Genomic DNA, 27,651 nt, shown 5'->3' with positions numbered 1-27,651 from the left:
ACTTTGCAAATGTATAAACTGAAAAATCCACTTCCGCATTGTATAGTTTAAGATTCTTTTTATAACTGAAAAATTTAGAGATTTTTGCGCAACGGTTATGCATATATATGTTACTGTAAAAGCCCGAACGGTGGTAAATCCTAAGATTTTCCGGTATAACCTAAGATTTACCAACTCGCAATGGTAAAAGTCCGAACAATTCTTTTATTTCGAACTTTTACCTATATTCACTTGATGATATCGAGATGTCGCCGGAGCCCCGCTTCGCGGGGCTCCTCCTTCTGGGTGGTTAAAAAAAAATAACCACGAAGGCTAAGGTGGGAGCTTCGCTTCGCTCGCTCCCACCTTAGCCTTCTAACCTAACCTACCCATGTCGCTATGCCCAAAACTCCTTCTTTATAACTATGTCACAGTATATAATTATACCGTGAAATAGTTATAAACATAGTTATGAAGGAGGATTTTTTTATATATCGTAACATAGTTTTTAAACTCTGGCTTGTTCGGACTTTTACCATTGAGAGTTGGTAAATCTTAGGTTTTACCGGAAAATCTTAGGATTTACCACAGTTCGGGCTTTTACAGTAACATATATACAAGACACTCGCATAGCCCCAGAGAGTTAAAATGGGAAACAAGACATAATTTTAAACTTCGCGACTTATACCCATAATATTATAATGCAAGATCAAAAATTAAAAGTTACGGTACCTTATTTGTTTACTCGACGTTTCGGTCACAAGCTGTCGGATGTAGCTAGCGTAGCATCGTCTCCTTGTGACGTAAGATCCATGCCTCAACCCCCACTTGGTTTTCCTTATTTTATATTGTTCGAAGTTTTCGTAATTTGGCACAATAATATCAAGGTTCTAAAATTAAATTAATTCAAGGTTTTATTATTTAAGAATACGTGAAACCATGCACAAATATGCCTGATGCAAAGTAGAATAATCTTTAATTTGTTTTTCTTGTCAAATTTTCGTATAGAGACTCATAAACTGCGCGATTTTACATTCGAATACCTTCCTTGATACATAAAAAACAAAAGCACACAAACATTTAAGTACGACGTAATCCACAAACCGCTGCAAATTACTTTGACATTGTTTCTTTACAAAAGATAAACACGTTTTATATCATCGCATATATCAAAAGGGCTGTGGAAAATCTGGACATTTTACGCGGTCAAAGTCGCGGGTATTTTTACAAAAAATCCACCAGCCATAAAGTGTTGCCAGTCTAAAAAAACATTTACACGTTCGTACCTCGAGTGTTGTGTCAACGAAAATAAAAATTACCACAAAAACAAATAATAAAATGAAACATTTTAGCGTACGTGTCAACGTGTTTTAAAATTAAAACTTGAATCTATTTTTGTTTGAAAAAATATTAGTCACTCTTCTATATCTCGGTGGCCGTATTCTGGTACGATCGTTCGACTTCTATTTACGAGGCAGACGACAGATCTGAGTGTTTGTTAGTAGTTTTTAAGAGTTATACGGTAAATAAACGATAAAAGAATGGTGTTTTAATGTATTTTGAAGGTGAATATTGTAATAATTTGTAATTGAGTACGTGAATATGAGTTAGGTCTGTTTTGCTACGAAATACATTTTTGTACGTCCATATCCAACAATATTAAACTTGGGTATTAAATGTGACTACACCAAATTAATCTCCTAAATATCCAATTTTAAGTATCAAAATTGCATGCAATGATTAGCATTAGTTTCCACGACTTTAAGTCAAGAAAGTTTCCAAATTTTATCGCAGTTTATTTCAGTTAAGCATTTTGTTATTCCTTTTTTCCTCACACTTTAGATTGTGTGATTATTATTGCAATAATTCTACCATTAACGTTCAACCCAACTACAGAACTAAACTATCCTCGCTAGCGTCCGCGTTAACTTTCAGAATCAGCCACCATTTTATTTTCATCTCAACATTAATACCGTGACGAGTGTGAAACGGCTTCAGAATACTGCTACAATATCTCCTACTAAATCTGTTCTAATAGACACATAAGACAACACATCATATAATAAACTAGCATTTGTATTGTCATAATAATATGTCCTTTGTGTAAAAGATGAAACGTTCATCCGTTTTTGTTGATGAATGAACCAGAATTGTGTGTTGTTATGGCATAAATAAGTTTTGTAGTTTTGTATCGCGCTTATTTTTATTAAACTTATGTTTGTGTTGTCATATTATTTCTTTGTCTTTTGCATTATAGATGAAATATTTATCCGCTTTTTGTTTAGTGAATGAACCAAAATTTCGTGTCTAACAACACTTATTTCACTCTTTTTTCTCAACTTATCTTTGTATTGTCATATTATTTATTTATCTTTTGTATGAAAGATGAAACATTCACCCGTTTCTAATTGGTGAATGAAACAGAATGTCTTGTTGTTTTGACATACATAATTACGTATTTTTGTATCAACAACTACGCTTTGTTTTTATTTTTTATTCATAGAACTCTTGTTTTGTTCCAGGTATTATGAAAAGTAGAACCACATTAACAGATAAGTATGTTTTCTTAAGACTTGCAAAAGTCACAGTCACAGTCTGTGACTTTTATTTACCAACCTTAAATACCTACAAACTATTTTGTGTCTCTACCAATTGTTAAATCGTCTGAATGATGTTCAATTCACTTTGCAATATTTTACGTAGAAAGGAAAATATTCATATACTACATATAACATTTTAAATCATTAAAATTTCTACAAACTATTTACACAAACGAGGGTGGAATGAATAATAACATATTATAATTATTATCTCTATAGTCTATCTTCAACAATATGCTGTGGTTTCTTTGTAAATCCTACTGCCCAGGACTAATTCTAGGGGAAAAAACAGAATGACTAATAGTCTAAAAACCTCTTTTAAAAATCCATACAAAACTCAAACCACTTAATAAATAGGTGCATTATTAATAAATCTTGAAACCAATAAACGATTTTATTTTCTAAACAGCCATGTTAAAGTATTTAGGTGAGAGATAATATCATAAAACATTGTAAATTGCTTTTTATTTTTACAACTTCATAGATATTCCGGACGCTATTAAAATGTCACTGACATTATTAAGTTTTGAGGAATTTTGGAGTCTTTCTAGGCCAATTATTAGGCAAAAGAAATGCAATATTATTATACCTTAATTCTTCCTTTTTGCTTAATTCCTTTTTCTAGATTGTCTTGGAGATATCTAATAGGTATTTTCAAATAATTTGTATCTATTCTTTTAGATGCACTTATTCAGTTCCTTTCAGTCGTTCTTCAGTTTATCGCAATCAGATGATTAAACAGACGTGGTGTGGTGTTAAAAGCAATCATCGAGTAAAAAAATAAGAAAACGCAAGCATCGTCATAGTATCAGCTAGTTAATCACGTTTCAATTTAAAATAGAACGACTAAAGCATCTAAAATGGCTCATCATTATTTTGTAACAAATTTTTCATCGCCACACTAACACCGAAAAAGCGTGTGCGTTGAAAATCTCGATCACAATAACTCATCGGGGAATTGAACCTGTGCCAAAACGTAACAATTGATCTCAATGGCGGTTCGTGCCAGTGCGTTTGTGGTGTCGTAAATAATGATAATCGGGTGCCTTCGGTTACAATCTAGTTTGTGTTGCATAGGTTATAGAACAGTGTTTTTAAAGCCACGCTGGCTTAGATAACTCTAACATAGTGTTTGATTTACGTTAACAACCTGTCTGTTATATCGAATAGTGTTTTAAAAATATACCCATGTTTCTCCTGCCTGTGATTGACTACGAGGAAAGAATACCTGGAATTAAAAGTCCTAATTCCCGCGAGCTTTTACGCGAACGTGTTAAAATCTTAATTCACGTGCCAAATTTCATACAAATACTATCATTTTTGCGTAAAAGAGTAAAAATCATCCATACTACACCAATCTATTGGTTCAAACTTAATTAATTCAGGCATAATATTATAATGCAACGCGTTTTTAACGCGTTTCAAGATTAAAAGTTAGAATACCATATTTGTTTATTTGAACCTTTAATTTTCAATCGCGTTCCAGATGGATAGCATGCATTGCATTATAATATTATGAGTATAAATCGGGAGAGTTTCAAAACAAATTAATTAATCAAATTATTGCAATAAGATCAAGTTGTTGTTGTTTGTCGTATGGTTAGTGGTCAACCTAGTGTCAACGTTGTTCAAGCCGCCCGAGAGGCCTTTGACGTGGCTTAATGACTGTTATCTTAGTAGACAACAACCGAGACCGACTTTTAACGTGCCCTCCGAAGCACGGAGACGCCCAGTTCAAATACTACTATGCGGTCACCCATCTATGGAATGACCGCGCCAATAGTTGCTTAACCCACAGATCGTTTACCGACCGGTGAGCGCTACTGGCTATGGGCGCCTATAAGATCAAGTATAGTATACTAATAAATATAGTATACTAAGTATACTACTCCAATAAGTCTAACTGATCTCTTGCATCTCATTAGCACTCGTATCTTAGACGTGCTCTCGTTAGGAATGTCTCATTAGAGAAGCTTGGAAGTACCAAATCAGTCTGCTTTAATTACATGGAAACTAAGACAGATTAAATTAACTGTTGTTTTGTATTACACGAGCAAAACTTGTAGATTTCTATACATATGCTAGGAAAAGTAACAACTTCCTGTAACAACTTAATAAGTGATGTAAAATGTCATGCCATTTTCTATAAATATCGACGTTATTAGTTTCTTAGAATTGTTACAGGAAAAACTGTTTAGCAAAATACTAATAAGATTATATTAGTTTTGTTGAATTTTCTAATTCAATTTCAAGCACTTTTTTTAATTAAGAGTAATAGTTGTCAATTTCACACGGTTGATACAAAACCTATACAATATTAGCAATGCAAGGAATAATACAACAGTAAAGAATCGTCAGGCCAAAAATCAAGTAAGATCTTCTATCTATCAATATTCTTCAAGGCCGTAAACGAATTCTGCGGGTGGTGATTGACCGCTGTCTTACTTAATAGGAAAGGGAAAGCCAACTCCCGCGGGAATACCCTCAAAGTGTGAAGCGAAAGATCTGGAATATATTGTTTCGTCGACATAACCTATAATATACTTGTTTATACTCATACTTTACATTGATTTACTTTACTCTATTTTGTTTCTTAGAAACTTTATTATGTTACTATCAGAAAAAAATATTATTAAAGGTCTATGTAATTAAGCTGGAAAAAATAGGGCTAGTACTCAATTTCAGGCTTCGTTTAAAAAAAAAACAATAATGAAAATTAAAAAAGCGCCTGCGCCGAAACGTTAGACATTTTAAGGTAAAATGCGTGTTCGCGTTAATTCCCGTATTCTATTATACATTAAACATGCAACGCGAGAGTTTAAAGGTTATGAAACCAAATACCGCCTGACTCAAAAACACCACGAGACTACAGATTCCAGTCAGCATTCGTTTTTGCAGAAATACTAACAAAAATTTAATTTCTTTCAATAACTATAACATAAAACATAGATCACGTAAACTACTTAATCCTGGATGTGGCAACTCATTGGGTACCTGCCAACCGTGTCACTGATTTAAACACTAACAATTGCAATCACATGCCATATCCATCATAGGTAAATCCGATCTAAACTACAGGAAACAATATTGTAATGGCCGATTTAAATGCAGTTTAGATTAAATTGAATCTTAATACAATTGTTATGATTATTGCATTGTAAAATTAGACTGCAACTAGTATTGAATTTATTGCTAGAGGAGGAAGATCTTTTATCAATATCGAAATTGAAGGGATCTTGCTATAGTCCGACAATATAGCAGAGCGCCTTGGTATGAAATATTCGGCTTTGGCTAGATAGAAATCACAAGTACAGGAAAGTCTTATTAAGTCAAAAAACCCTATTGAAATTGCTAAATATTACCCTTCAGTTATAAAAAGGCCAAACATCTACATGCCTTAAACGTCCGTAACTGAAAAACACACGGCAAAAATCTCAATTTAGATAAGTACTTATACGTATAAAAACAAAATATAGTACTTCCTTTTCACTATCTAAATAACACAACACAAGCCTCCATTTAAATTTCAACCTTATTCATCGCATTCTGAAGCTCATTTTCGAAAAGCAAAAGGCATTTACATTTGTGGTTATTTATTTGTCTGTTTGCACATCGAAACCACTTTACTCCCACGGGCTGAACATCAATGTTGACAAGCCAATTAATTTGTAAGTGAAAGATTTTCACTGATTGAAAAAAGAAATATACCTACTAATAGGGCTTCCATTTCGAAATTATGGAAAATATCAAAGTACACTCACCGTAAACGATCTGTGGGTTAAGCAAACCTTGGCGCGGTCATTCGATACATGGGTGACCTCATAGTGGTATTTGAACTAGGCGTCCCCGGGCTTCGGAGGGCACGTAAAAAGACGGTTGTTGTCAATTAGATAACAGTCGTTAAGCCACGTCAAAGACTTTTGGGCGGCTTGAACAACTTTGACACTAGGTTGTCACTAACCATACGATAAGGAAGGAAGGATCAAAGTAGTAAAACATTTATCTGACAACTGCAACACAGTGACTCTACAGCAGTACTCGTCACACTATTCTGATAAAATCCATATACACAAACTTATGGCTACACTGTGGGCCGCATTTACATTTTTTTAATGCGGTTTCCTTGATCTTTATAGCCTTTTTTATATAAATGACTTACCTTTTTTAGCTATCTTACAAATAATATATTCCATCAAGTGTTTTAAGCAAGGTGTTTGGTTGTTTTTTTATTATTCAGGGGGTTTCGACTGCTGTACAGAATTGATTTGATAAGTACCTTTTCCCATATTTGTAACTTGTCGTTAAAAATTGCAGTCTTGACTTTATTGCTTGACTAGTCTTTTTACGATCACTCTCTTGTAATTAAATTAAATCTTTATATTCCTAGCAGACTTTATCAAAAGTTGTTTATTGAGCTGCAACATTGTCATAGCGTCACTCAGAAATAGTTGTGTTATTTTGACTTTAGGATTGGCAGAGACGCTTATGTGTTGAAAAAATCTGCTTTTTAGTTGTCTTACAAGTGCCAAAGTCAAACAATGAAATTCCTACTGCCAAATAAAACAATATTTCAGTAAACTTTCAGCCTTTATATATTAGTAACGTAAATCTATAAAACGTTTAAAAACAATATTTATTATATAAACAAGTATTAGTCATTGTAATATAAGTTTTAATTCTTAAACACATTAAAATAGTGTTTTATCGTAAATTGGTTGTTACAGTTGACAGACATGTTTACAAAAGCTTTCTTAATCTATATATTCTGTTATAAGTAAGTCCTACGCTTTTTATTTAGGTGTTATGGGTGAAATACCTTTAAGATAAATAACATTTTACTTTAAGGGGGCGGTTTAGTTGTTGAGTTTCAATCAGATTTACCCAAAAATAAAACAGACTTTTATGTTATTTTTTTATGAAACCATGTTAATAACAAAATAATAGATACCGATTAAACGATGTTAACGTGGTGGTTAATTTGGTCACCAATTAGCTACCCTCCCCTAGACAAATTTTCGTCTTGCTTCCAGTCTGGTTGTATTCTGGAACATGCGTCAATATTTTAGCATCTTTTTAAAAACAAACACATGTTCTTACCTCTACCCAATTATACCTACACGAATTCGAAATCAAACCTGCAACCAGCCACACCCTGAACCCAACACCGCTGGGTAACTAGACGTTTACATCATTCCTCACACATTATAATGATATAATGTTACAACGTACATATGGTTAAATAATGAGAGATGTATTGAACAGATCTCATTCAAGGCTGGCCGTGGGAGGTATTGTGACCACTTAGTACCACTCGATAGTCGACTCTAGTTTTTGGAGCAAAACAGTTGCCTTTTTGAGCAGTCGTTTGACTGAGATCTGTGTCCAAATTGGCTTAAAATCTTTGTTTTTTTAGTGTGGACTGATTGAAATTTTGTATTTTCGTTGTTTTAGAGTGTTTTCTAAATGTCGGATATGGCGGTAAGTTATACTTTTAAATGATTTTATTTTACGTTTAATATCGAGAAATCAAAATATTATCTAAAGCTTACAGAAAAAAGTGTTGAGTTGAACGGCTTACTTAGTGACTAAGGCATTTGATTTGTGATCAAGAGGGCGTGGGTTAAAATCCTAAACATTGTATTACTGATTCAAACATAACAAGAACCTTTGAGCGTACCTGGAGAGGTGAACAGAATCGCTATTATTTTGTAATCCTAGAAATCTTTTTAAAAAAACGTATAGCCTTATAATTCAAGAATTCAAGATGGTTTCTACGCCAAAGTAAGTCGTATCAGTCAGGTTCGATTGCCAAATAGAACAATAACTGTGCTTAAAAGATTTCAATTGTTTTAGTTTTTACTGTACTTCTAGCCAACAGATTCTTCAGAATAACTCTTTTCATATTATACTTTTCTATTTTTCAACAAATTTTGAACTTATTCCAACAATTTCTTCATTTCACCACGAAATATTCAACCAGTTACTAAAGTTTTACTTTTGCAAAAGTTTTTTAATAGTCATGTTTGTTTGCGACTGAACAAAGAGAAAAGGTCAGAGAAAGAATCTTTGAAGAACTCTTCCACACAGTTTATGTAACAGTTCTTTTGTTTAAACCTCTTGAAGAAAAATACAGAGAGATAGTTCTGAGAAAATGTAATTTTAGAGATATTCCAGTTTTGTCTTTTGTGAAGGTTAAACTTTTTGCTAAAAACAATTATAAAGTTAGTAGTTTGCAGAAGTGTGCTTACCTACAGTCTAATATTGGATGTCGAGTAACTATCGGTAAATTGGGTACTACGATAATTAGTAATAGTGCTTGGCAAATTTAAAGGAACTATAGTAAATAGCGTCGCAGACGCGGAAGACCCAAATGACGATGCGGTATCACCTGGACGCATTTGATTAGGGCTGGTCGGATCTTGCCATCGATCGGGGAATTTGAAAAGAAAGGGGAAGGCCTTTACCCAGCAGTGGAACACTCAATCAGGCTAAGAAAAAAAAAAGTAGTTACCTAATATAAGATATCAAATACTGAGATGAAAGAACCAAACTTCAAAATCGCATTAAGGGTATTTTTTTTGTAACTTCAAGATCTTATAGAACTAAAAACTCTCGTTAAGGATCGAATATGACATGAAGGAAATACAACAAATAATTATCAAATGTAAATAAATTTTAACTCACACACTGATTAAACTCGTCTAATGCAAGTGTAGCCACACTTAATCCTTCCATTAAAATTCTACCTTTGACAAAACCACAAAAAAGCACAATTTACATAAAACATTTAAATAATCATGTCAACACAGAATAATTAAATTTACGTACACGCAAATGTGTCCTAGTTTAACATAAAGCCTCCATTTTAAATGTAAATTGCACATATTCAAGAATATTAAGTTCTTTAGAATAAAATTCTGTTGCAGCGTATTATTTCATAAAAGCTTTTGATGAAAGACTCGCGTGGTGTATTAAAATGGATGGCCCGTTTTGTGTATGAGTTAAAGCGAGCGCTTTATTCATAATCTCAGATAAATTTCCCGTTTAAATTTCATGTAAAATGGAATTTGAATATGTTTTCTGTATAAGAACATTTAAAAGTAACATGTTAATCTACAACTATTTTGTTTGAGGGTCTTTCCATTACCACAGGGCACTTTATATTGCCCACTAGCGGCCCGCCCCGGTTTAAACAGTTTTTTTTACAATAAAACCTTTACAACTTTTGCACATAAACCTTCCTCTTGAATCACCGCATGCATCAAAATTAAACTCTACGCAAAATCAATCAAATTTAAAGAACTAAAACTATTGTTTCTTCAATCTTATAAGTGTACTCACCAGCCTTACCTTTATTCCAACTATGTTGGAGTCGGCTTCCAGTCTCACCGGATGCAGCTGAATATACCAGTAAATACTGGAGCGACTGTCTTTCGGACCTACACTAACACGAGACCCTTCGGTAAGACTGGTTGTCAGACTTTCAAGCTTCTGACTACTGTAAATCTTTTAAGTGTACTGCAATGCTGCAATCCTGATGCATTGTACTTAACATACAAAAGTCTTGTAATCTCATACATAATTTAATACAAAAATAGGTACTAAGGTTAACGAACTCACTCGAACGCAGTGCAGTGATCGAGTGATTGATGCAGTCGAGATTTCGCGAACCGATGCGTTTTATTTAGACGACGACAAATATATACAAAGTGCATTAAAACATTCCAAGTAATTGATGAGTTGAGTGGATTGGAGTAATATTTTAAATTGTTAAGAAAATTTGATATTCAGTTATAAGTGTTTCATGGGTGCTAAATATAGCTTGGACATCTGAAAATTACGCATTTTTAAATAAAATTATATTAGTAATACATAGTGTAGGTCCAGATTGCTTGTTTCTACAGATTTAATAATACACAGATTATCATTAAGTACTGCGCAAGTGCTAACAATAGTCTTATGCATCTATATGTTACTGTAAAAGCCCGAACGGTGGTAAATCCTAAGATTTTCCGGTATAACCTAAGATTTACCAACTCGCAATGGTAAAAGTCCGAACAATTCTTTTATTTCGAACTTTTACCTATATTCACTTGATGATGTTGAGGTGTCGCCGGAGCCCTGCTTCGCGGGGCTCCTCCTACTGGGTGGTTAAAAAAAATAACCACGAAGGCTAAGGTGCCTTAGCCTTCTAACCTGACCTGACTCTGGCTTGTTCGGACTTTTACCATTGAGAGTTGGTAAATCTTAGGTTTTACCGGAAAATCTTAGGATTGACCACAGTTCGGGCTTTTACAGTAACATATACATTACGAAAATATGATTGTACTTTTTTTCACTTGGAATCACTTTGATCACCCTTCGAAATTCTGTTGATATATGTATGTTTGGTTTAATTCAAGCTACATACAGACGTTTGCTTCTATAATATTAAAGTAAGAACTGTGAGTAAGTATTATATTTTACAAAACCAAGACTTTAGTGAATGCGTACAATTGGGAATTTAGTACAATTTGAATCTAAATCGTTACAAATTAGATTCTTGCGTATAACAAAATGAGAATAAAGTGCCCATTATTGAAGTTTATTTAAACCTTTAAATAAAAGCGAATGACGCGGAAACTTTCGAAATCACGTTACTATGACGTAAAACAAAATGGCTGAACTTATTAATCTAAATAAATAATTGTTCTCATTATTTATCACACCTACTCAAGTAAACACGTATTGTTTAAGAGTTTACGAATTGTTAGTACCTAGTCCAAATAAATAGTTTCTTCTACGTAGCATTACAATTGCGTTTTTTAAGAATTTGTAACCAGAAACACACAGCGGTATTTTTTTGCTTATGCTCATATCTCTTAAATTCATTGTATATCTCATAATATCATTGCATAATATGTACCTTTTTGTATTTTTTTAAACTACATAAAAGTTTGAAACGATTGACTGACAAATGATTTTATAACTTTGCTGAATGGATGCAAATGAAATGTTGACGATGATAAAATGGTATTTAAGTAGGTATTTGCGGTACTATTCAATAAAATACTTGTCGATCAAAAGCAATACATTTATTTGACATTGGCCATATTGACAGAACAACTTGTTTAGACAGAAGACAGATGACAAGACAAATAAGGTTGCAATTACATAATTAATTTCAACAGACCAGAAATCGTGTAATGCAAAGATATTGCTTCCACATTACACCTTTGCAATATTTAGAGTTTGGTAAGAAACATAGGAGGAATTCGTAAGAAATAATAACTAACTATTTATGACCCTTTGAAGTCTAATCAATACTAAAATACGCTTTATTTTGATAATATAATCAAACTCTTACGCTTACGATTTGCTTATTCAAGAACTCGCGCCGAATTGCGCCCACGCATGTTTTGGAACGCGAATGATTTAAACATTTCCATTAACCGATACGAAATAACTGTGTTTCTGAGAACGGATCGATCATACGGATTAACATTGTGAGAATGACATTTTGCACTTGAAAGTTTAGTTTTCGGAAAGGTTGTTTTCGGGTAAGTCCGGAAAACGTCGGGTGATTCCGGATAGTTCATCGGTTCTTGAAATATTGTGGCATTCTTGTTCTGGATGTATTGTCTTCATTACCTATTGCAACTAAGTAACGCTCAGGCTTTTCAAATGCAGGGAAACGAGAAAAAAACAAATGTTTCTAGAGAGAGCCTGAAATAAAATGTGTTTTGTGTGAAAGGTAAGGACAAACTTACTAAAATAGGGTTGATATCATATAGAACTTAGTAAAAGATGGCTACATCAATAAACACGCGTACGTTTGTAAGGAATCTTCTTACTGTAATATTTGTAAGGATGTTTGATGATACAAACGATTCGGATCGGATCGTATTTCAGTGTAATTTTAATCCTGAGAAAGCATTCCAAATGGACAAAGTCTCGGGCTGAAACAATGACTAAGTATGATGATGATTATTTGATGAATGTCACCAAGTGTAATCTATCCTAAGGTTTTAATATAATTACTTCGCAGTCGAAAAATGTAAAAAAAAAGTATTTATTTTATTTAATACTGGCTTTATTTGCCGAACAAGGCATAAAACTAGAATCGCCGCGAAGCTAAACAAAAAAACACAATCCTAACTTCGTCGTCTTCCAAACTATAACAGTCGACAATACCTAGTAACTCTTTAATATTTTTTCACAAAATCCTTCACGTAAATTTTAACTCTAACTATAAAAAGGATTCTTTTATACAAATCTAATAATATCTGTTCTGAAACAGTTAGTCCTAATGACTAACAGTCTAACTAGTAATTCTAGTAGCTACGCTAAGTGATTTTAGCACATTTGTAAATACTTCCACTAGTGTAATTTTGGCGGTTACTCTAGACAGGGACCGCCAACCTTGGCTACGAAATACAACCTAATTATTTACGTAATATGTAGTTTAAGTTTTGGAAAACTACAACAATCCTTACACATCAACGGCTGTGACCAATCGAATAATTTCTTTCAATTATGAATATAAAAAAGTTTGGCTTTTATAGTAGTCATACAAACAGGCGGTTATTCATAAATTCATAATATTTACGGCATATTATACAATATAGTAATAACTAATAGGTTAATTGAGGAACCAACCTGAAACTTCATAATTAGCGGTTCTCACAAAGATTATCACATAATATATTATTTTGCTAACGAGTTTCAGAACAGTAATATTAGGTACTCTAACCAATAAATGTTGACAACCCCATCCAAAAACAATAACAAAACGCAGAACACAAGTCAAAACAGCGATTGAGCCAAAAACGTCTGAATTTAGGTCATAACCAAATTATTTAGCGGATATTTTGTCATATAACATACAACAATGGCTGCAGTCGTTTCTGAGAAGAAATTATGTGCATACACTTGAAACAGCGTTTAATTGTGTTTACTGTTCGAACGTTGATTGTGCCACACAAGATGAAACGGATCCGGTTGTAAATTTATAATTATGATACACACATACATATTATTACGCGTTCAAAGCATAACATGTGTTTAATATATAATAGGAAACGGGAATTAACGCGAACACGCATTTCACCTCGCGACCACGGCGAGTGCAACCTGCGCCGAAACGTTAGGCTTTTTAAAGGTTTCGAAAATAAAATTACAGTGAAGGTTACTAAGATCGATTTAATAACAAGCCTAAAAACATATTAGGTCGGGGAAAAAGTCTTTTCGCATTATAGTATGTATGAACTTGTCATAAAATCTTTTCTCTACACAAAAAGCTCGATATTTGGGTACCTCACGAGCTCAGTGAAAGAAACCTAATGAACCGTGTACTCATTTGTGATTCTTGAAGCCAAAGAGATTTTATTAATGAATACACCTGCCTTTGTGGCACGGTTAGTAGTGCATCCGTCTGCTAATCATGAGGTCGTGATTGCGATTTCCGGGTCAAGTAAGGTGCTATTGGTCTATGAAAATATTTCTTAATATTAGGCCGGAGTTTGGTAACGTCCTCAGTACCTTATTACATGAGACAAACATTGTTAAAGGCGAAACGCAGGTGTATTTCATACACCTCTGCCTACACCTTCGGGTATAACAGGCGTGATAATATGAATGTACGTCTGTATTAATAATAAAATAAAATCACAATATAACATAGAACTTAGCGTCTTTATTAATCACATTATTAATAATGTAATATTTTAAGCTTACAGTACGTAAACACCACTATTCTAATCATATTATATTGTTGTCCTTTTCCCTCTAAGTACCTTTTACATAAGAAAGAAAAGAACAAACGATAAACCTCCTTATAATTAGACGTTTATGAGTTAAAGAAATATAGACACTTTGGAATGATTAAGTCGAAATTTTAATATACTTGAACAAACAAGTTAACATAAGCAATCAACTTGGTAAACATAAGGTTTAATTTAAAAAGAAGACAATCGAATACGAAAAAGTAACTAACATTTTGCGTACAGCAGCTCGATTTTGTATAATTTTTACTGTCGAGTATCGAGAGTTTGACATTAAAAATGTTCTGCCAAAATAGTTCTTACGGACCCCGGTAGAGGAGCTTAACATATTTTTGTATATTCTCGATAGCTAGCTAGGTCGTCGGTAGCCGATAGTAGTAGAGAATTGAGCTACTGGAGCAGACTATTACAAAACGCAAAATTAATGTTATTTCTACCTTTTGACTGTTAGAAGAAGTTTTTTTTTATCAAATGGTAAAGGAAATCAAGAGCCGTGTGTGATTGATAGTCAAGTCTATGAATACCGTATTATCAACAGTGTGGTATATTTTAGAAAGGGCTTGTTCTATAAGCAGGCATATTGTATTCTTTAAAGCCGTTACAGTATTGTTACCGAGATGTATATTATCTATTGCATTAACATTAGTTTCATTTTCACGTGGAACTAAAACATAATTTTGAACATTATTTTTAGTTCTTACGAATATAGCGCCAAGACAAAACCGCTTATTCGCATGGTGTCATTAAAATCAAACCTCTTTGCTTGATTCTTTGGACATTTAACTTTGAAAGACCAAAACACTACTTATAATCACATTGTGTGTTGCGCAAAAACTATATTTTTATAACGTGACTCAACATTTTGACATTAATTCTTATTGTAATGGGGATTAGTAGATACCCATTTAATAACATCTTTGTATTTTTAACTGTGACTGTTTATTTATATTTTAATGTTACACAAAACCTAAATCAGTCTTAATTACAAAGCATTTCCGTAATCTCCTGCATAAGTGCAATCACAAAGTTTTGTTAGTTTCATAATCATTTAGTGAATAGTATTTAATTCCACCTGTCTTACAAATAAGCTCTGATTTACAATGCAGAGTTTTGTCTTTTTTACAGTTTCATTGATTGAACAATTGATTTAAAGTGACAATACACTGTATAACTAATCAGAGTTAACACGACCTTTACTTTCACATATATGCAGTTTCAAAATGAATTGATAACAACAAAACACTGTTTAACTAAACAGAAATGACACGAAATTTACTAGTTAGGCAGAAAATTATTCTCACGTGATAATACAGTTAAATAATATTATGAAAGATTCATATCAGATGTTTTATGAAACAATCAATACAGCAGTAGGTACGAGATAAAAAATGTGATGCAAGAACAGACATATTGAAGAAAACTAAATTATAATGACTTCTAAACAATTTTAACATATAACACTAACTAAATATACAAATATAAATCTTATATCTATGATTATAAATTCTATAATAGCTTAAATTAAATCTAGGTTTCGTTATAGACAGTGTTGTACACTAATTCCTGGATCTTCATTCTTAGCATTAATTTCTTTGCTGGTCCTAGTTTCTTCACGTGTGGTAGAAGACTATTAAAGAAGCCTATATCCTCATCTTTAGTAGTTTCTGGTGCATCGCCTGCAGCACTCTTCTGCGCCTCTTCTTCGTCATCATAAAAATCAGTCTCCATTATAACAGGTTTGGTTTCAAATTCATCAAAATCGTCTTCTTTTACGCTCACTTCGTGAGGTTGTGCTATATCTACGTAGTAGTTGCTTGTCTGATCGTGATCATGATCATGATCGTGATCGTGATCAGCATCACCGAAATGATCGTCTTGACCGAAGGCATCGTCGGGAACTTCGTTACCTTCGTAATCGTTAAACTGGTTGGTGAGGAACTGTAGTTTTGGAAGGTATTCCCATTCTGATTCACCTTGTTTTCTTACTTCTTTTCTCGCTTGGTCTCTTAGGTATTTCCACTTCAGTCTGGCCTCGTCACCTAGAAATTACAAAGAAAAAATCTGTTAATTTTGATAGTACTGAAAAAGCTATTATAACCAGTTTCAAGACTTCTGGATAAATGTCAGATAGTATAAATATAGAGATAGCAAACAAAAAGATAATTTATCCGATTAAAGAAGTTTTGATACTGATCGATCAGCACATAATCTGAGAAGTACAAATCACGCTTGATATAGTTTTATTTACCTTTTGGATATACATATTATGTGAGAATATTCCGACTGTAATTTTAAACTTAATAAGAGATAGCTTGACTCGGAAATCGAACACGTTATCAGCAGTCACATATACTAAGATCCCACTGTAAAATAACCTTCACCGAGCTGGTTTGTGAATGAAAGTTTTTTTTTATCATACGAAATTTAACGATGAATATATTGAATGGGTTATGTAAATAATCCAGTCCAGTATATATGATTAAATATTAATTAACAATTTAAAAGAACATCCTGGCTTGGTTAATGAACAAATTCCATTCCAATAGAGAATATCAAACCTCTAGAATGTAAAAACGTTAGGGTGACTGGTTTTGTGCCCGTTGTTTGTATGTTTGTAAAAGTTCCCGAGACAGTTGTCTTTTAAAAAGAGATACTTTTTAAATTTGTTAATTAATCGTATTCTAGACTGTTTTTTGTTGGCAATATATTTACTGACATACCTATTTTATTTGATAAAAATTATCTTTCATCCTTTAAGCTCAGTGAAGGTTGTTTTTTAGCGGGATCCTATACTAATAAGCGACTGTGTTAACGCTTTTTCTTCTAAACGAGTGACAAATTAGAAAGTGTAAGCTAATTAATAATGGCATAACAAATCATAGACAAAACCAAAAATTTGTTTCCTACATTTTAACTATTTTATAGTCAAATCCCCAAAAAACGCTGTTTAAAGTCAAAAATCCTAAATAAAATAACAAAAAAAGAACTTACGAGTAACATCCAATTCCTGAGCAATCTCCTTCCAGCTTTCATCTAATTTGTACCAATTGTGATGTCCTTTCAACTGCCTGTTCCAAATTATCTCCCTGACTCTCACCAGTTCAATCAATTTGTTCATATCTACATCAATAGTCCGCCTTTTATTCATCAAGAGTTTCTTCCTCAAAGTATACCCTAGTTTGGGTCTTTTGATAGAATCATCTAAAGAATTAAAAACCTCATCGGTAGTGTCACAGTCTTCGCCTTCTTCGTCCTCTGCTAAAAATTGATGGTGGATAAACTGTAGTTTTTGAAAATGCGGCCATTCTGATTCCGTAGCGGACTTTTTGATTTCTTTCCGACATTGATCTTTCAAGTTCTTCCACTTTTTACGGCAGTTCAAACCTGGAAATTGTTGAGCAAAATAATAAGTTTTTATTTAAATATCACACTAACATATGTTGCGTAAAATATATTGTTTTGTTATGGAATTCTCAGTGATCACAGTTATCTACTTGCTCAAAGTTAATTAAATGATGTGTTAATTTCAGTGATTAGATAATTAAATGCTTGATTAGAACAACCTTGACTTTGTAAACTTTGATGTTCAAGGTTTTTCTTTCAATAAACTACAATAATTAACTACTATAGGCACTGTGAGGAGTAATAAGGAAATAAATATACGAGTATAAAGTACTTAGTTATTTAGTAAAATTGGCTGCAATTCATTTCGTAAATTAGTTGCTGAAGCTAATTGCATCACAATTATCGGCCGCATTCTTTTAAAATTCTATCTTGCGCAGACTGTTGCGCGTACAAAAACAAACGGATCGTTTTATCAATACAGGGCTCGGCGATGCTCGGTACACACGGCAGTCGGCCGCGCCCGCCGACCGCTACTCTACGGACGTTAACCTTCACACAGTGAAACGCAAAACGCTACGCATACTCACTAGTCGTGCCCACTTCTGCTGCCACCTCGTTCCAATAACGCTCCAACTTGAACCGATTGCGGTGTCCTCGGTAACTCTTGTCCCAAAGACACTCTCGGGCTTGGACAGCCGCGATTAGCTTGTCCATATTCTTGGTGCGAGCTCCTTTGACTTTCATTTTACATGGGCGAGCGGGCGCGCGGGCGGGAGCGGTGACGGGCGCTGCGAGCGAGACGCGGCGCGGGACTGAGGGCCGCCCGCGCCCCTCGCGTGTGCCCGCTCTCCGCTGCGCTCCGCCGCCTGTATCCACACTATCCACCGCCCGCTCCGATGTATCGCTGTCCTCTTCGCCCACCGCCTCGCTCCCCTCTCGATGCGACACGGCTGGCCAACTAATCCGCTCTTATAATCGCACAATAGCACACGCCGACGGCACGGTCGATTATTTTTATGTGCATTGCGTTTTATGTTCGCAGCGTCGTTTGCACTTTCGTACGTTTGAGGTGATGTATGTGAAGATTGCGATAGTGTCGATGTATTTTATTGCAATGGTGTGCGCCGCGTGGTAACAATGGTCGCGCTAGAAGCGATTCAACTTCGTGCTCAGACACGATGATGAGAGACCGCCATATTTTGTTCAATAACATTCCGTATTGTAGGAGAGTCGCGTTAATTCGCTATAAAAGCAAATAATGATATTTTAAACGGTAGACTTAACAATAATATAATGGTAAAGGAGGATGTTTGTTATTTGAAATAGTATGAACATTGTATGTACAATCGATAATATTGATTGTATAGGGATAATGCAGTTATATTAAATTTGCAGTATAAAATAAAATACTGAAACTTGAACCTCGGTAAACTATTACTGTATGACGAAGTAAAGTAAGTAAGTAAGCAAATAGTAAATTAGAAAATATCAATAATATGGCCCAATAATCTAAGTACCTAAATAAAACGGAACCCGAGACCTCGTGATCAGCAGTCGTATATCTACACTACATAGGCACGTAGTTTAGCTAAAGATTTTTTGAGAGATATGCTCAAGAACCCCATTGGTTGGTTGTTTTTGGTCAAATTGTTTGATGTCGAGTGACGGTTGGTTCACATTGATATAATTATATTTACATAAATGTGCTAACTGGTAGCGTTTAAAAGTAATTGGTGAAGAAAAATCTGCAAAATAGCATCGAAGTAGATATGGTAGACATAAAGTATACCTATTTACAGACACCTTAATTACCTGCTAATTATACTATAAATACGAAAGTTTGTGAGGTTTTTTTATATATGTATGCACATAATACCTAATATGTATCTTGTATGTGTGTTTGAGGCACTAATAGCAAGTTGCACTTACTAGTGGTTCAACGGTCTGTGGGCTAAGCAACGCTTGGGGAGGTCACTTATAGATGGGTGACCGCATAGTAATATTTGAACTGGGCTGCTCCGTATTTCGAAGGCCACGTAAAAAGCCGGTTCCGGTTATTACGCCACGTCAAAGGCCTTCGAGCGGCTTGAACAATTTTGACACTAGGTTGACCACTAACCATATGTGAAGAGTACGTTTATTATTTTCTCACGAACAAACTACTCTATACGGATTTTAATGAAATTTGATACCCATTATATATTATATAGTTTATAACCCTGATAAATGCACTTTTACCACGGGAAATCTTTTCTCGCGGACGAAGTTGCGGGTTTACGAAATGAATACTGATTTAAATACATACCAATATTAGTATTAATAAAGTTTCCTTCTCCGTAAATCTACAAGACTTTTTCTTTATAAATTGAGAAGTTCACTTTTCACAGTTTTACTACAGCAATGACATATTAAAACAGTAACCACAACAATAAACACACGTCATCATAATCGTTGTCAGAATAGTGATGATTTCTTTTATTTGCTTCGCGGCGATCCTTGCTTTATGCCTTATTCCGCCAATAACTCAATTTCAAATAAAGTAATATATAGAAAATATTATATTTTAAAGTCTTATTTTCGACACATAATGAAATTAAACAATAATTCCTACTAGATCGAAAACAGATAACTGATGACACGTGTTTTTTTTTCATAAATCTCAACGACTAAATACAAACCTTTTCACGTTTCATACTCAAAATCTTGATTAATAATTAAGTTTTATAATTAGTTCAATACATTCATAATAATATATTTTTTCTAACATCTACCGAAAAAGTGTAATAAACACACGATTTTTTTCTATCAAATACAATATAAAAAAAAGCCCCTCAGTTTTACTCCTAAGGTCATAGACGTCGACGCCGATAGTAAAAGAGCAAAAAAAACAAAAAGGCCAATAAAAAATGGACAAAAAACAACAAAAAAAACGGATACAAAAAGACTCACCCTCCGTTTAAAGCCGCTGTACCTGCTGATGAGAAGCCCAGCTCCAATCAGACTGAAGTCTATCACCATTGTCAATCACTTACACTAACACTTTTCACTATTCATCTGTCTATTACTCACGTGGTATTTAACACGTAACTCTTCTATATGCTTTCCAGCTTACCGTTGTTGGCTAATTAAAAATTAATAAATTAATTAATTTAACCCATTAATGTCCCACTGCTGGGCAAGGGTCTCCTTCCGTAATGAGGGAGGCCTTGAGTCCACCACGCTGGCTAAGTGCGGGTTGGGGACTTATTAAAAGATTTTTTTAAATAAAATTAATTTTCTAGGGCATCTTGTTTCTCCACTTACAGATAAATATCGATTAGCGCAAGGTGTTGTTCCGAATTTTGAGGTTTGATTTTTATAAATCGATTTGATCCTACTTTCTTTTTTTGTTAATCGCATCCTTTACTCGTTACAGATTTAATGATCCATCATTATTTTTTTTATAAAAATTTAAATTTTTATAAAAAACTTGCTTTACATAGTTTTCTAAAAATACAATATTGATTTATCTGAATCGATTTTAATTTTAGTGAAATATTTAGCTCTGGTTCTACTTGCCATTTGGCAGAAAGTAAGGGATTATACTTCTTTAAAATAACACTTAAAAAGTAACACATTCTACAGATTTATCCACTTCCCAGAATCTGAGAAATCTTGCAAATGCAAAGATCTTATTATCGCTCAAATCTCAAGAAACAATCGCCAACATCTTACATTCAGACCACACACAATTTTTCATTTTAATTTTCAGCGTCTCTCGTATCTATTTCAGCGCTTCTATCAATTCATTTTTTATTAACTTTAATAGTATTTTGCTCCAATTACAAGCTATAAATATGTTTACAAGATTGATGTGAAGTTTTATGGGCAATCCACTTATGCTCCATAAACTCAATAGATATTTTACGACCCGTTTATTTGTGTAAAATCTCTGTCTGCATATTGGCCGCAGTATTTTATTTATTTCTTTGTTTAATATATTTTTATTGTTCTTTCAAAACAGTAAAATATTTGCACTCTTTTTTTAACCCATTACTTTCCCACTGTTGGCCAAGGGTTTCCTCTCGAATGAGCGACGGGTGAGGCTTTGAGTCCACGCTGGCCAAGTGCGGGTTGGGGACTTTGCATGCATTGCAACTTTAAATTAAATAGATATTATCAATACATAATAAATTATGTATAATATCAATTTTACGAAAACTTATGCTAGGAAAGAGTTACGAGGGTAACTAGAAAACGTGAATAATAATATCTACCTCTTAATTTTAGCTATCGGTATTCATTCTCGTTTATTATTTTGTATCATTTAACACGATTGCATGTAAGGTCAATAATGCAAGAACATGTTTCACAGTATAGATCTATGCTTTACATTTAAATCAAAAGCTATCAACGTTTTCTGGACTACCGTCCCTTGTACAAATAAAATAAAATTCCTTCTATACGAGTAATCGCATTGGGTAAGTGGCGAAACAAGTTTGTCAATAATAACAAAATAATACGAAACCCGTTGTTCACAAACACGAAAGTTCAAAAGTCAGTAACACTGTACTATGAGTAATTCTATACCTTTTACAATCGAAGCACAAAGTCTAAAGTACACCTTATACGAACACTTGACAATACACAATAACGTCTGACACTAACTAAAGAGAGACTACCTCGAAGAGTTATGTAGGGTGACTATGAAATCATTTTAGAAGTCCCGAACTATTTTATTTTACACCAGCTAACCTGGTAGGCCTTATACTTACGTATATAAGTTGTTATTTCTAGTAAGTAAGAATATTGTGTAACTGTTTGTTTTCCCTATATAAATAAATACATAATATCTCGCCTTGTTCTATAGGTGCAGGCAGAGACTAAAGAACACCACTTGGAACGATCCTTACGAACTTCCTTTGACTCATTCACATTCATACATCTTGTCATACAGGACCGCCGGTGGCGAATCTCGAACCGGACCATTTTTAACCGACTTCAAGAAAAGGAGGTTCTCAATTCGACTGTTTCTATAATTTACCATTCCATATATTTCTCAATGCGACCTCATAATTTTTTCAAGACATACTTATACTTACATTTTGTTAAACGACAGCAGCCGCTAAAGCGCTAATATTATAAATGCGAAAGTAACTCTGTCTGTCTGTCTGTCTGCTACTCAATCACGCCTAAACTACTGAACCAATTTGCATGAAATTTGGTATGCAGATACTTTGATACCCGAGAAAGGACATAGGCTATATATCATCACGCTACGACCAAAAGGAGCAGAGTACCAGTAAAAAATGTTACAAAAACGGGGAAAAATTTCACCCATTCTCTCTTATTGGGCGCAAGCGAAGTTGCGCGGGTCAGCTAGTATTAAATATTATTGACTGACCGCAACTTCGTCCTCGAAGACTTTATTTCCATTTCTCCTTTTCCTTATAGTAATAGCGTGAGGTTATATAACCTAAAGCCTTCCTCAATAATTGAACTATTGTACTTTTCAATTCGAACCCTTCCCTTTCTAAGATTAACATGTTCAGACGAACAAAGACTTCTACTTCATAATAATATTTAGTACCTATAGATTATAGTATATTAAATATGATTATTATAGACAAGTGCGATTAAGCATTCGTCTGCCACCAAAGACTCCGGTACCAGAAATACATGGAATATTAAAATTCCATGACACATATTGACCATGAAACAGGTCAACTCCCTGATTTGCACCTTGATACTTAACCAGATGTAGGTACTAAAGAAAAACGGTAGTTAATCCTTCTGTGAAACCTTTGATTTATGGCTAAAATATTTTTTTTTAAAGCGGGAAACCTACATGTAACGGAAACAGGAAAAAAGTTAGTATATTTTTGACATTTTCTGCTATTTTATTAGAAACTAAGCGATTCCGGGTAGATTTCATCCTTCAGTTTAAAAGGAAGTGCGTTTAGAAATTTCTTGGTAACAGTCCGAAGATTAATCAATGTGGTTGATAAGTGAAAAAATCTTTATTTCCGCAACTAAAAAATACAGTTTAATTTTTAACAATTCCCATTTATGCAATAGCTTGTGTTTGTGAATGTGTTAATATGCTTCTTCTTTCTTAGAAACGCTTCGCTAAATGTAGTAGTAATGTTGGAATTCCGAAAATTATATATGAGACTAGCTGACTCGCGCAACTTCGCTTGCGTCACATAAGATAGAATGGGTCAAAATTTTCCCCGTTTTTGTAACATTTTTCATTGGTACTCTGCTCATATTGCTCGTAGCGTAATGATATATAGCCCATAGCCTTCCTCGATAAATGGACTATCTAACACTGAACAAGAATTTTTCAAACCGGACTAGTAGTTCTTGAGATTAGCGCGTTCAAACAAACTCTTCAGCTTTATAATATTAGGTATAGATTTAACTAAAACTAAAAACTTCCTATGACTTCATCCACGCGGATGAACTCATAGGAACCAAGACCTAAGATATTTGAGAAAAAAACTGTACTAATATTAGGTTTAACAAATGAATTTAGTCGTATTTAAAAAATTACCAAACATTTCTGCATCCAAACAAACTAAATGTATAATATTAATATGAAATAATAGTAACTTTATAAATATGTCGTTACAATAACAATCATTTTCTTCTTAAATGACAAAAGAAATATCCCGAAAATTCATAAATTGTGGTTACAATAACTACCTTTATTGCATTATCGGACTGCGTTGTGTTTTTCTATGCACTTATATAAACATACTGTGTGTTTGCAAACAAAATAATAGTAATGAACTGGATTCTCCTATTAATTTAATCTATTGTATACTTAATTAATTTAAAATTTAATAAAAATGTGCATTAATAGTTTTGTACTGCTGGAAGATCTTTCAAAAATAAAAAAGTAAACATGGATTTTGTTCTTTCAAAGGAAACGGCATAATTAAACCTTCTATCTATTAGGGTTCCGGACCTAGAAAGTAAAAACGGAATCGTATTACTAAGTTTTAACTACTTTTAACTAAGTAGAGTAAGTACCAACCTTTATTTAAATACACAGAACAAATATTTGTGCAATGCAAAAGTAATTGTTTCGGGTCTGGCTGTACTTTGTGTCCGTTGTTTGTATGTTTACCAGATTCCCGGCAAATCATTATAGAGGGTGTTGCCCTTTAAAAAAATGCGTATAGTAAGTTTTTTTTAATTCTTTATTTAATAAACAGGATTTTTGTACATAAAATGACAATATCAATCCTATATACCTTATACAAATTATTATGTATCTTATACTAATTAATCTAACCTGAAACTTAAATGTAAACAATAATCTTGCCGCATCTGAGTATATTAAGTTTAAAACTAACTTTAAAAATAAAAGGTTCGGTAAGTTATTGTATGAAAACCCAAAAACTCGTACACTACGGCTGTATTTCTAACGCTCGCTGTCTTGACACTCTTCCTCCTCAAGAAAAAAACGCGTGTGCTGATCTAAACTAAGAAATAATATTTTAAAATGATATGTTACGGCTGTCATCGCTTGTTTTAAACGTTGATATAGTGGTTGAAAAATGTCGGGTTAGATCATTTTATTTAGGTGTGGTTGCATTTCGTATTTCTATTTTACCTAAAATTCACGTCAAAGTTCAGTCAGATAGACTCTAAATTAAATAAAGTATTATATATTGCGCAATATTTTTAATATCGATGCGAAAAAGTGTGGCTTTTAATAAATGCGCTTCTAGACGGGCTATTCCTGCAATATGTGGCTGCAATATAGTAGCCGGACACATTGCGAGCAATTCCAGCCGTACTACGCAATATTGCAGCAATGTCCCAGACACATGTCCACACATTTTTGATATTACAGCGAATGGCCGATATTGTTTTGATAGGTTGCCGGACGATCGGTGAGCTACCGATTTTACTGCAATGTTGCCCAGCCAGTTTTATTGTTGTTTCAGTCGCTCTCTATCGTTATGATATAGTGCATCCTTTTCTACACAATTTAAATTTATTTATATTTATTTTATTATTTGTTATCAAGCATTAATTCTTGACATAAATTGTCTAATCTTTCACGCCTATTGGCGTAAGGTCGAATCCTCTGTCTTTGCTTTTTCCTTTTTGATTTTTCTCGTAAAACGATATAGGCTGCTGCGACGAGTGTGATTTCGTCAGCCATTGTTGCCGGTTTGTGTGGCCCGTTTAGGAGTCTGCATCATGCTCCATACTATTTGCAGACATATTGCAACACATGGCTCGGCCGTAGATTGCTCGGCCATCGTGACAATAAAATATTTTTGTGATGGCCGGGCAATAAGTTGCCAATATTATAGTGCAGCTACAAATTGCAGAAAAATATGGCCCGTTTAAGCGCACCTTAAAACATATCTGTGCGTTATATTTGTAATAGTTCTATTTATATGTTATATGTATATATTTATGAAATGTGAATGAAGCAACATATTCTTTTACGTTCTATGGTACTCGTACTCCCAAGGGAACAGAACGTAATTTTATGTGTCTATGATGGTGAAAGATTTGAGGTTAAACATATTAGAGGAAGTGGAATTTTCAAAAATCCTCTTAGTGCTCTTCTATACTTACAAGTATGTAATCTCTATGCCGAATTTAAACTTTTTACGCTTAGTAGTTTCGGCTGTGCGTTGTCCATCAGTCAGTCATTCTGCAACTGAAGTTTTAAACTATCAAAATTATACGCAGTTGCGCAGGTCTTTGATTATGCAATAAATATTAAATTCACTCGAACTTTACCCACTCATAGTATTACATTCCATATAATCCCTACACGGTTAATAATGTTGCACAATGCGTAGGTATTGTGCAACATAATTGATCGTCTGTGGCCCGCCTTATATCGCTTGGAAGTGAAAACATTGCGCTGTATGTTGTGCAATATAAATAATCGTTTAAATTGACAGCGTTATCCAATCTTATTGTGCAACAAAAATATTGTACATATCACGTATTATTGTAGCTCTACAAGCCGCCTAATATGATAAATTAAAAAGATTTAGTCGATTATTAGATAACATGATAATGTATGTATATTATTTACAACATTTGAGATAAGCTAAAGAAAAGCTAAGAGATAGATAAGAAGATTGGATATTTGTTACTGCATCGAGCAAAATCTATCAATAGAAAATATTTCCCAGTTTATTTTGAGTGACATTTCTAGACGCTTCTGAAACGATCCAGATTCTGCCATTCATCTTAGCATATAAGACCTTACCAATATTATAATTGCGTAAATCTGTCTGTCTGTCTTCTACCTTTACATGTCTAAACCTCTAAACCGAGTTTAATGAAATTCGCATAAAGACTGTTTAAGAACCAGAATTAATCAAATGTTACCATTTACAGCAACTAGAACAAAGGGGACAGAGTCACGGGTATACGCAAAGTATTACAACTGGACACATTTTGCCCTGAAAAAGTAATATTTATGCGAAGTTGGTACAATACTATTAAAACAATATATATTATTAAAAAAATTCCATGTCACAATGCTAGTTACGGTGCTCCTCCGTAATGGCTTGACCGATTCATGAAATTTTGTGAGCATATTGAATAGGTGTGAGAATCGGCCAACATCTATTTTTCATACCCCATTTTTTTATTTATATGGCAAAACAACGTTTGCCAAGTCAGCTATTATCAATATAACGTTATGTTGGAATATTGGATTGAACAACTTGAGTATTCAAATTCTACGGATGAATCAACATTGTTAGAACTCTAACAGTTATATAAAACTTGACTGGCTCTGTGACGCATTGGTAATGCCGACCGGCGAGCAGTCGCGGAGCGCGCAGAGCGTCTCGGATTCAAAGTCCGGGTCAGGCCAACAGGTAATGTCTGATTTTTCTATCACTGTGTCCTCTTGCTAAATCACAAGGTCAATAAACTTATAGCTATGTCAAAAGTCAAGTGGCATTTTTAAAAAGATACTTATCTATTAA

At 33.8% G+C, this 27,651-nt stretch overlaps 3 protein-coding genes across 5 annotated transcripts in view; 1 reads left to right on the top strand and 2 right to left on the bottom strand.

Annotated features, from left to right (window-relative positions):
• LOC142983910 (uncharacterized) overlaps positions 1-22,330 on the bottom strand; it is a 133,037-nt gene extending 110,707 nt beyond the window's left edge. The window contains exons 1-2 of one of the 2 annotated variants that reach the window (XM_076131100.1): positions 22,194-22,330; positions 20,636-20,807 (exon numbers count right to left, since the gene is read on the bottom strand). In XM_076131100.1, the coding sequence (XP_075987215.1) occupies positions 20,636-20,704 (69 nt within the window). In that variant the 5' untranslated portion in view covers positions 20,705-20,807; positions 22,194-22,330. The remainder of the gene's footprint in view (positions 1-20,635; positions 20,808-22,193) is intronic. The other variant, XM_076131099.1, reaches the window with a different exon arrangement.
• LOC142983913 (uncharacterized) overlaps positions 1-27,651 on the top strand; it is an 82,878-nt gene that overhangs the window by 25,802 nt on the left and 29,425 nt on the right. The window contains exon 1 of one of the 2 annotated variants that reach the window (XM_076131113.1): positions 7,901-8,057. The exons of the other annotated variant lie outside the window; for it this stretch is intronic. Coding sequence (XP_075987228.1) covers positions 8,043-8,057 — 15 coding nt within the window. The 5' untranslated portion in view covers positions 7,901-8,042. Of the gene's footprint in view, positions 1-7,900; positions 8,058-27,651 lie in introns of those variants that run through there. 2 annotated transcript variants of the gene reach the window in all.
• On the bottom strand, positions 14,234-18,862 carry LOC142983915 (uncharacterized). Its single transcript, XM_076131116.1, has 3 exons — positions 18,274-18,862; positions 17,333-17,725; positions 14,234-16,380 (listed from the first exon to the last, which is right to left on the bottom strand). Exons 1-3 carry the CDS (start codon positions 18,428-18,430, stop codon positions 15,869-15,871), a joined length of 1,062 nt encoding a protein of 353 aa, XP_075987231.1. The 5' UTR covers positions 18,431-18,862; the 3' UTR covers positions 14,234-15,868.

This window comes from Anticarsia gemmatalis, chromosome 25 (assembly GCF_050436995.1).
Source record: "Anticarsia gemmatalis isolate Benzon Research Colony breed Stoneville strain chromosome 25, ilAntGemm2 primary, whole genome shotgun sequence".
Taxonomy (NCBI): Eukaryota; Metazoa; Arthropoda; class Insecta; order Lepidoptera; family Erebidae; genus Anticarsia; species Anticarsia gemmatalis.
Note: the sequence above shows the minus strand (reverse complement) of the source record. Positions and strands in the feature narration are given on the sequence as shown.

Bases quoted from the DNA above. Each gene is read 5' to 3' on its own strand.
- LOC142983915 (XM_076131116.1), bottom strand. From the start codon at position 18,430: ATGAAAGTCAAAGGAGCTCGCACCAAGAATATGGACAAGCTAATCGCG. The intron at 17,726-18,273 runs GTGAGTATGCGT...AACAATTTCCAG, and splicing joins AGCAGAAGTGGGCACGACTA to GTTTGAACTGCCGTAAAAAG. The intron at 16,381-17,332 runs GTAAGTTCTTTT...TGTAATTTCTAG, and splicing joins TCAGGAATTGGATGTTACTC to GTGACGAGGCCAGACTGAAG.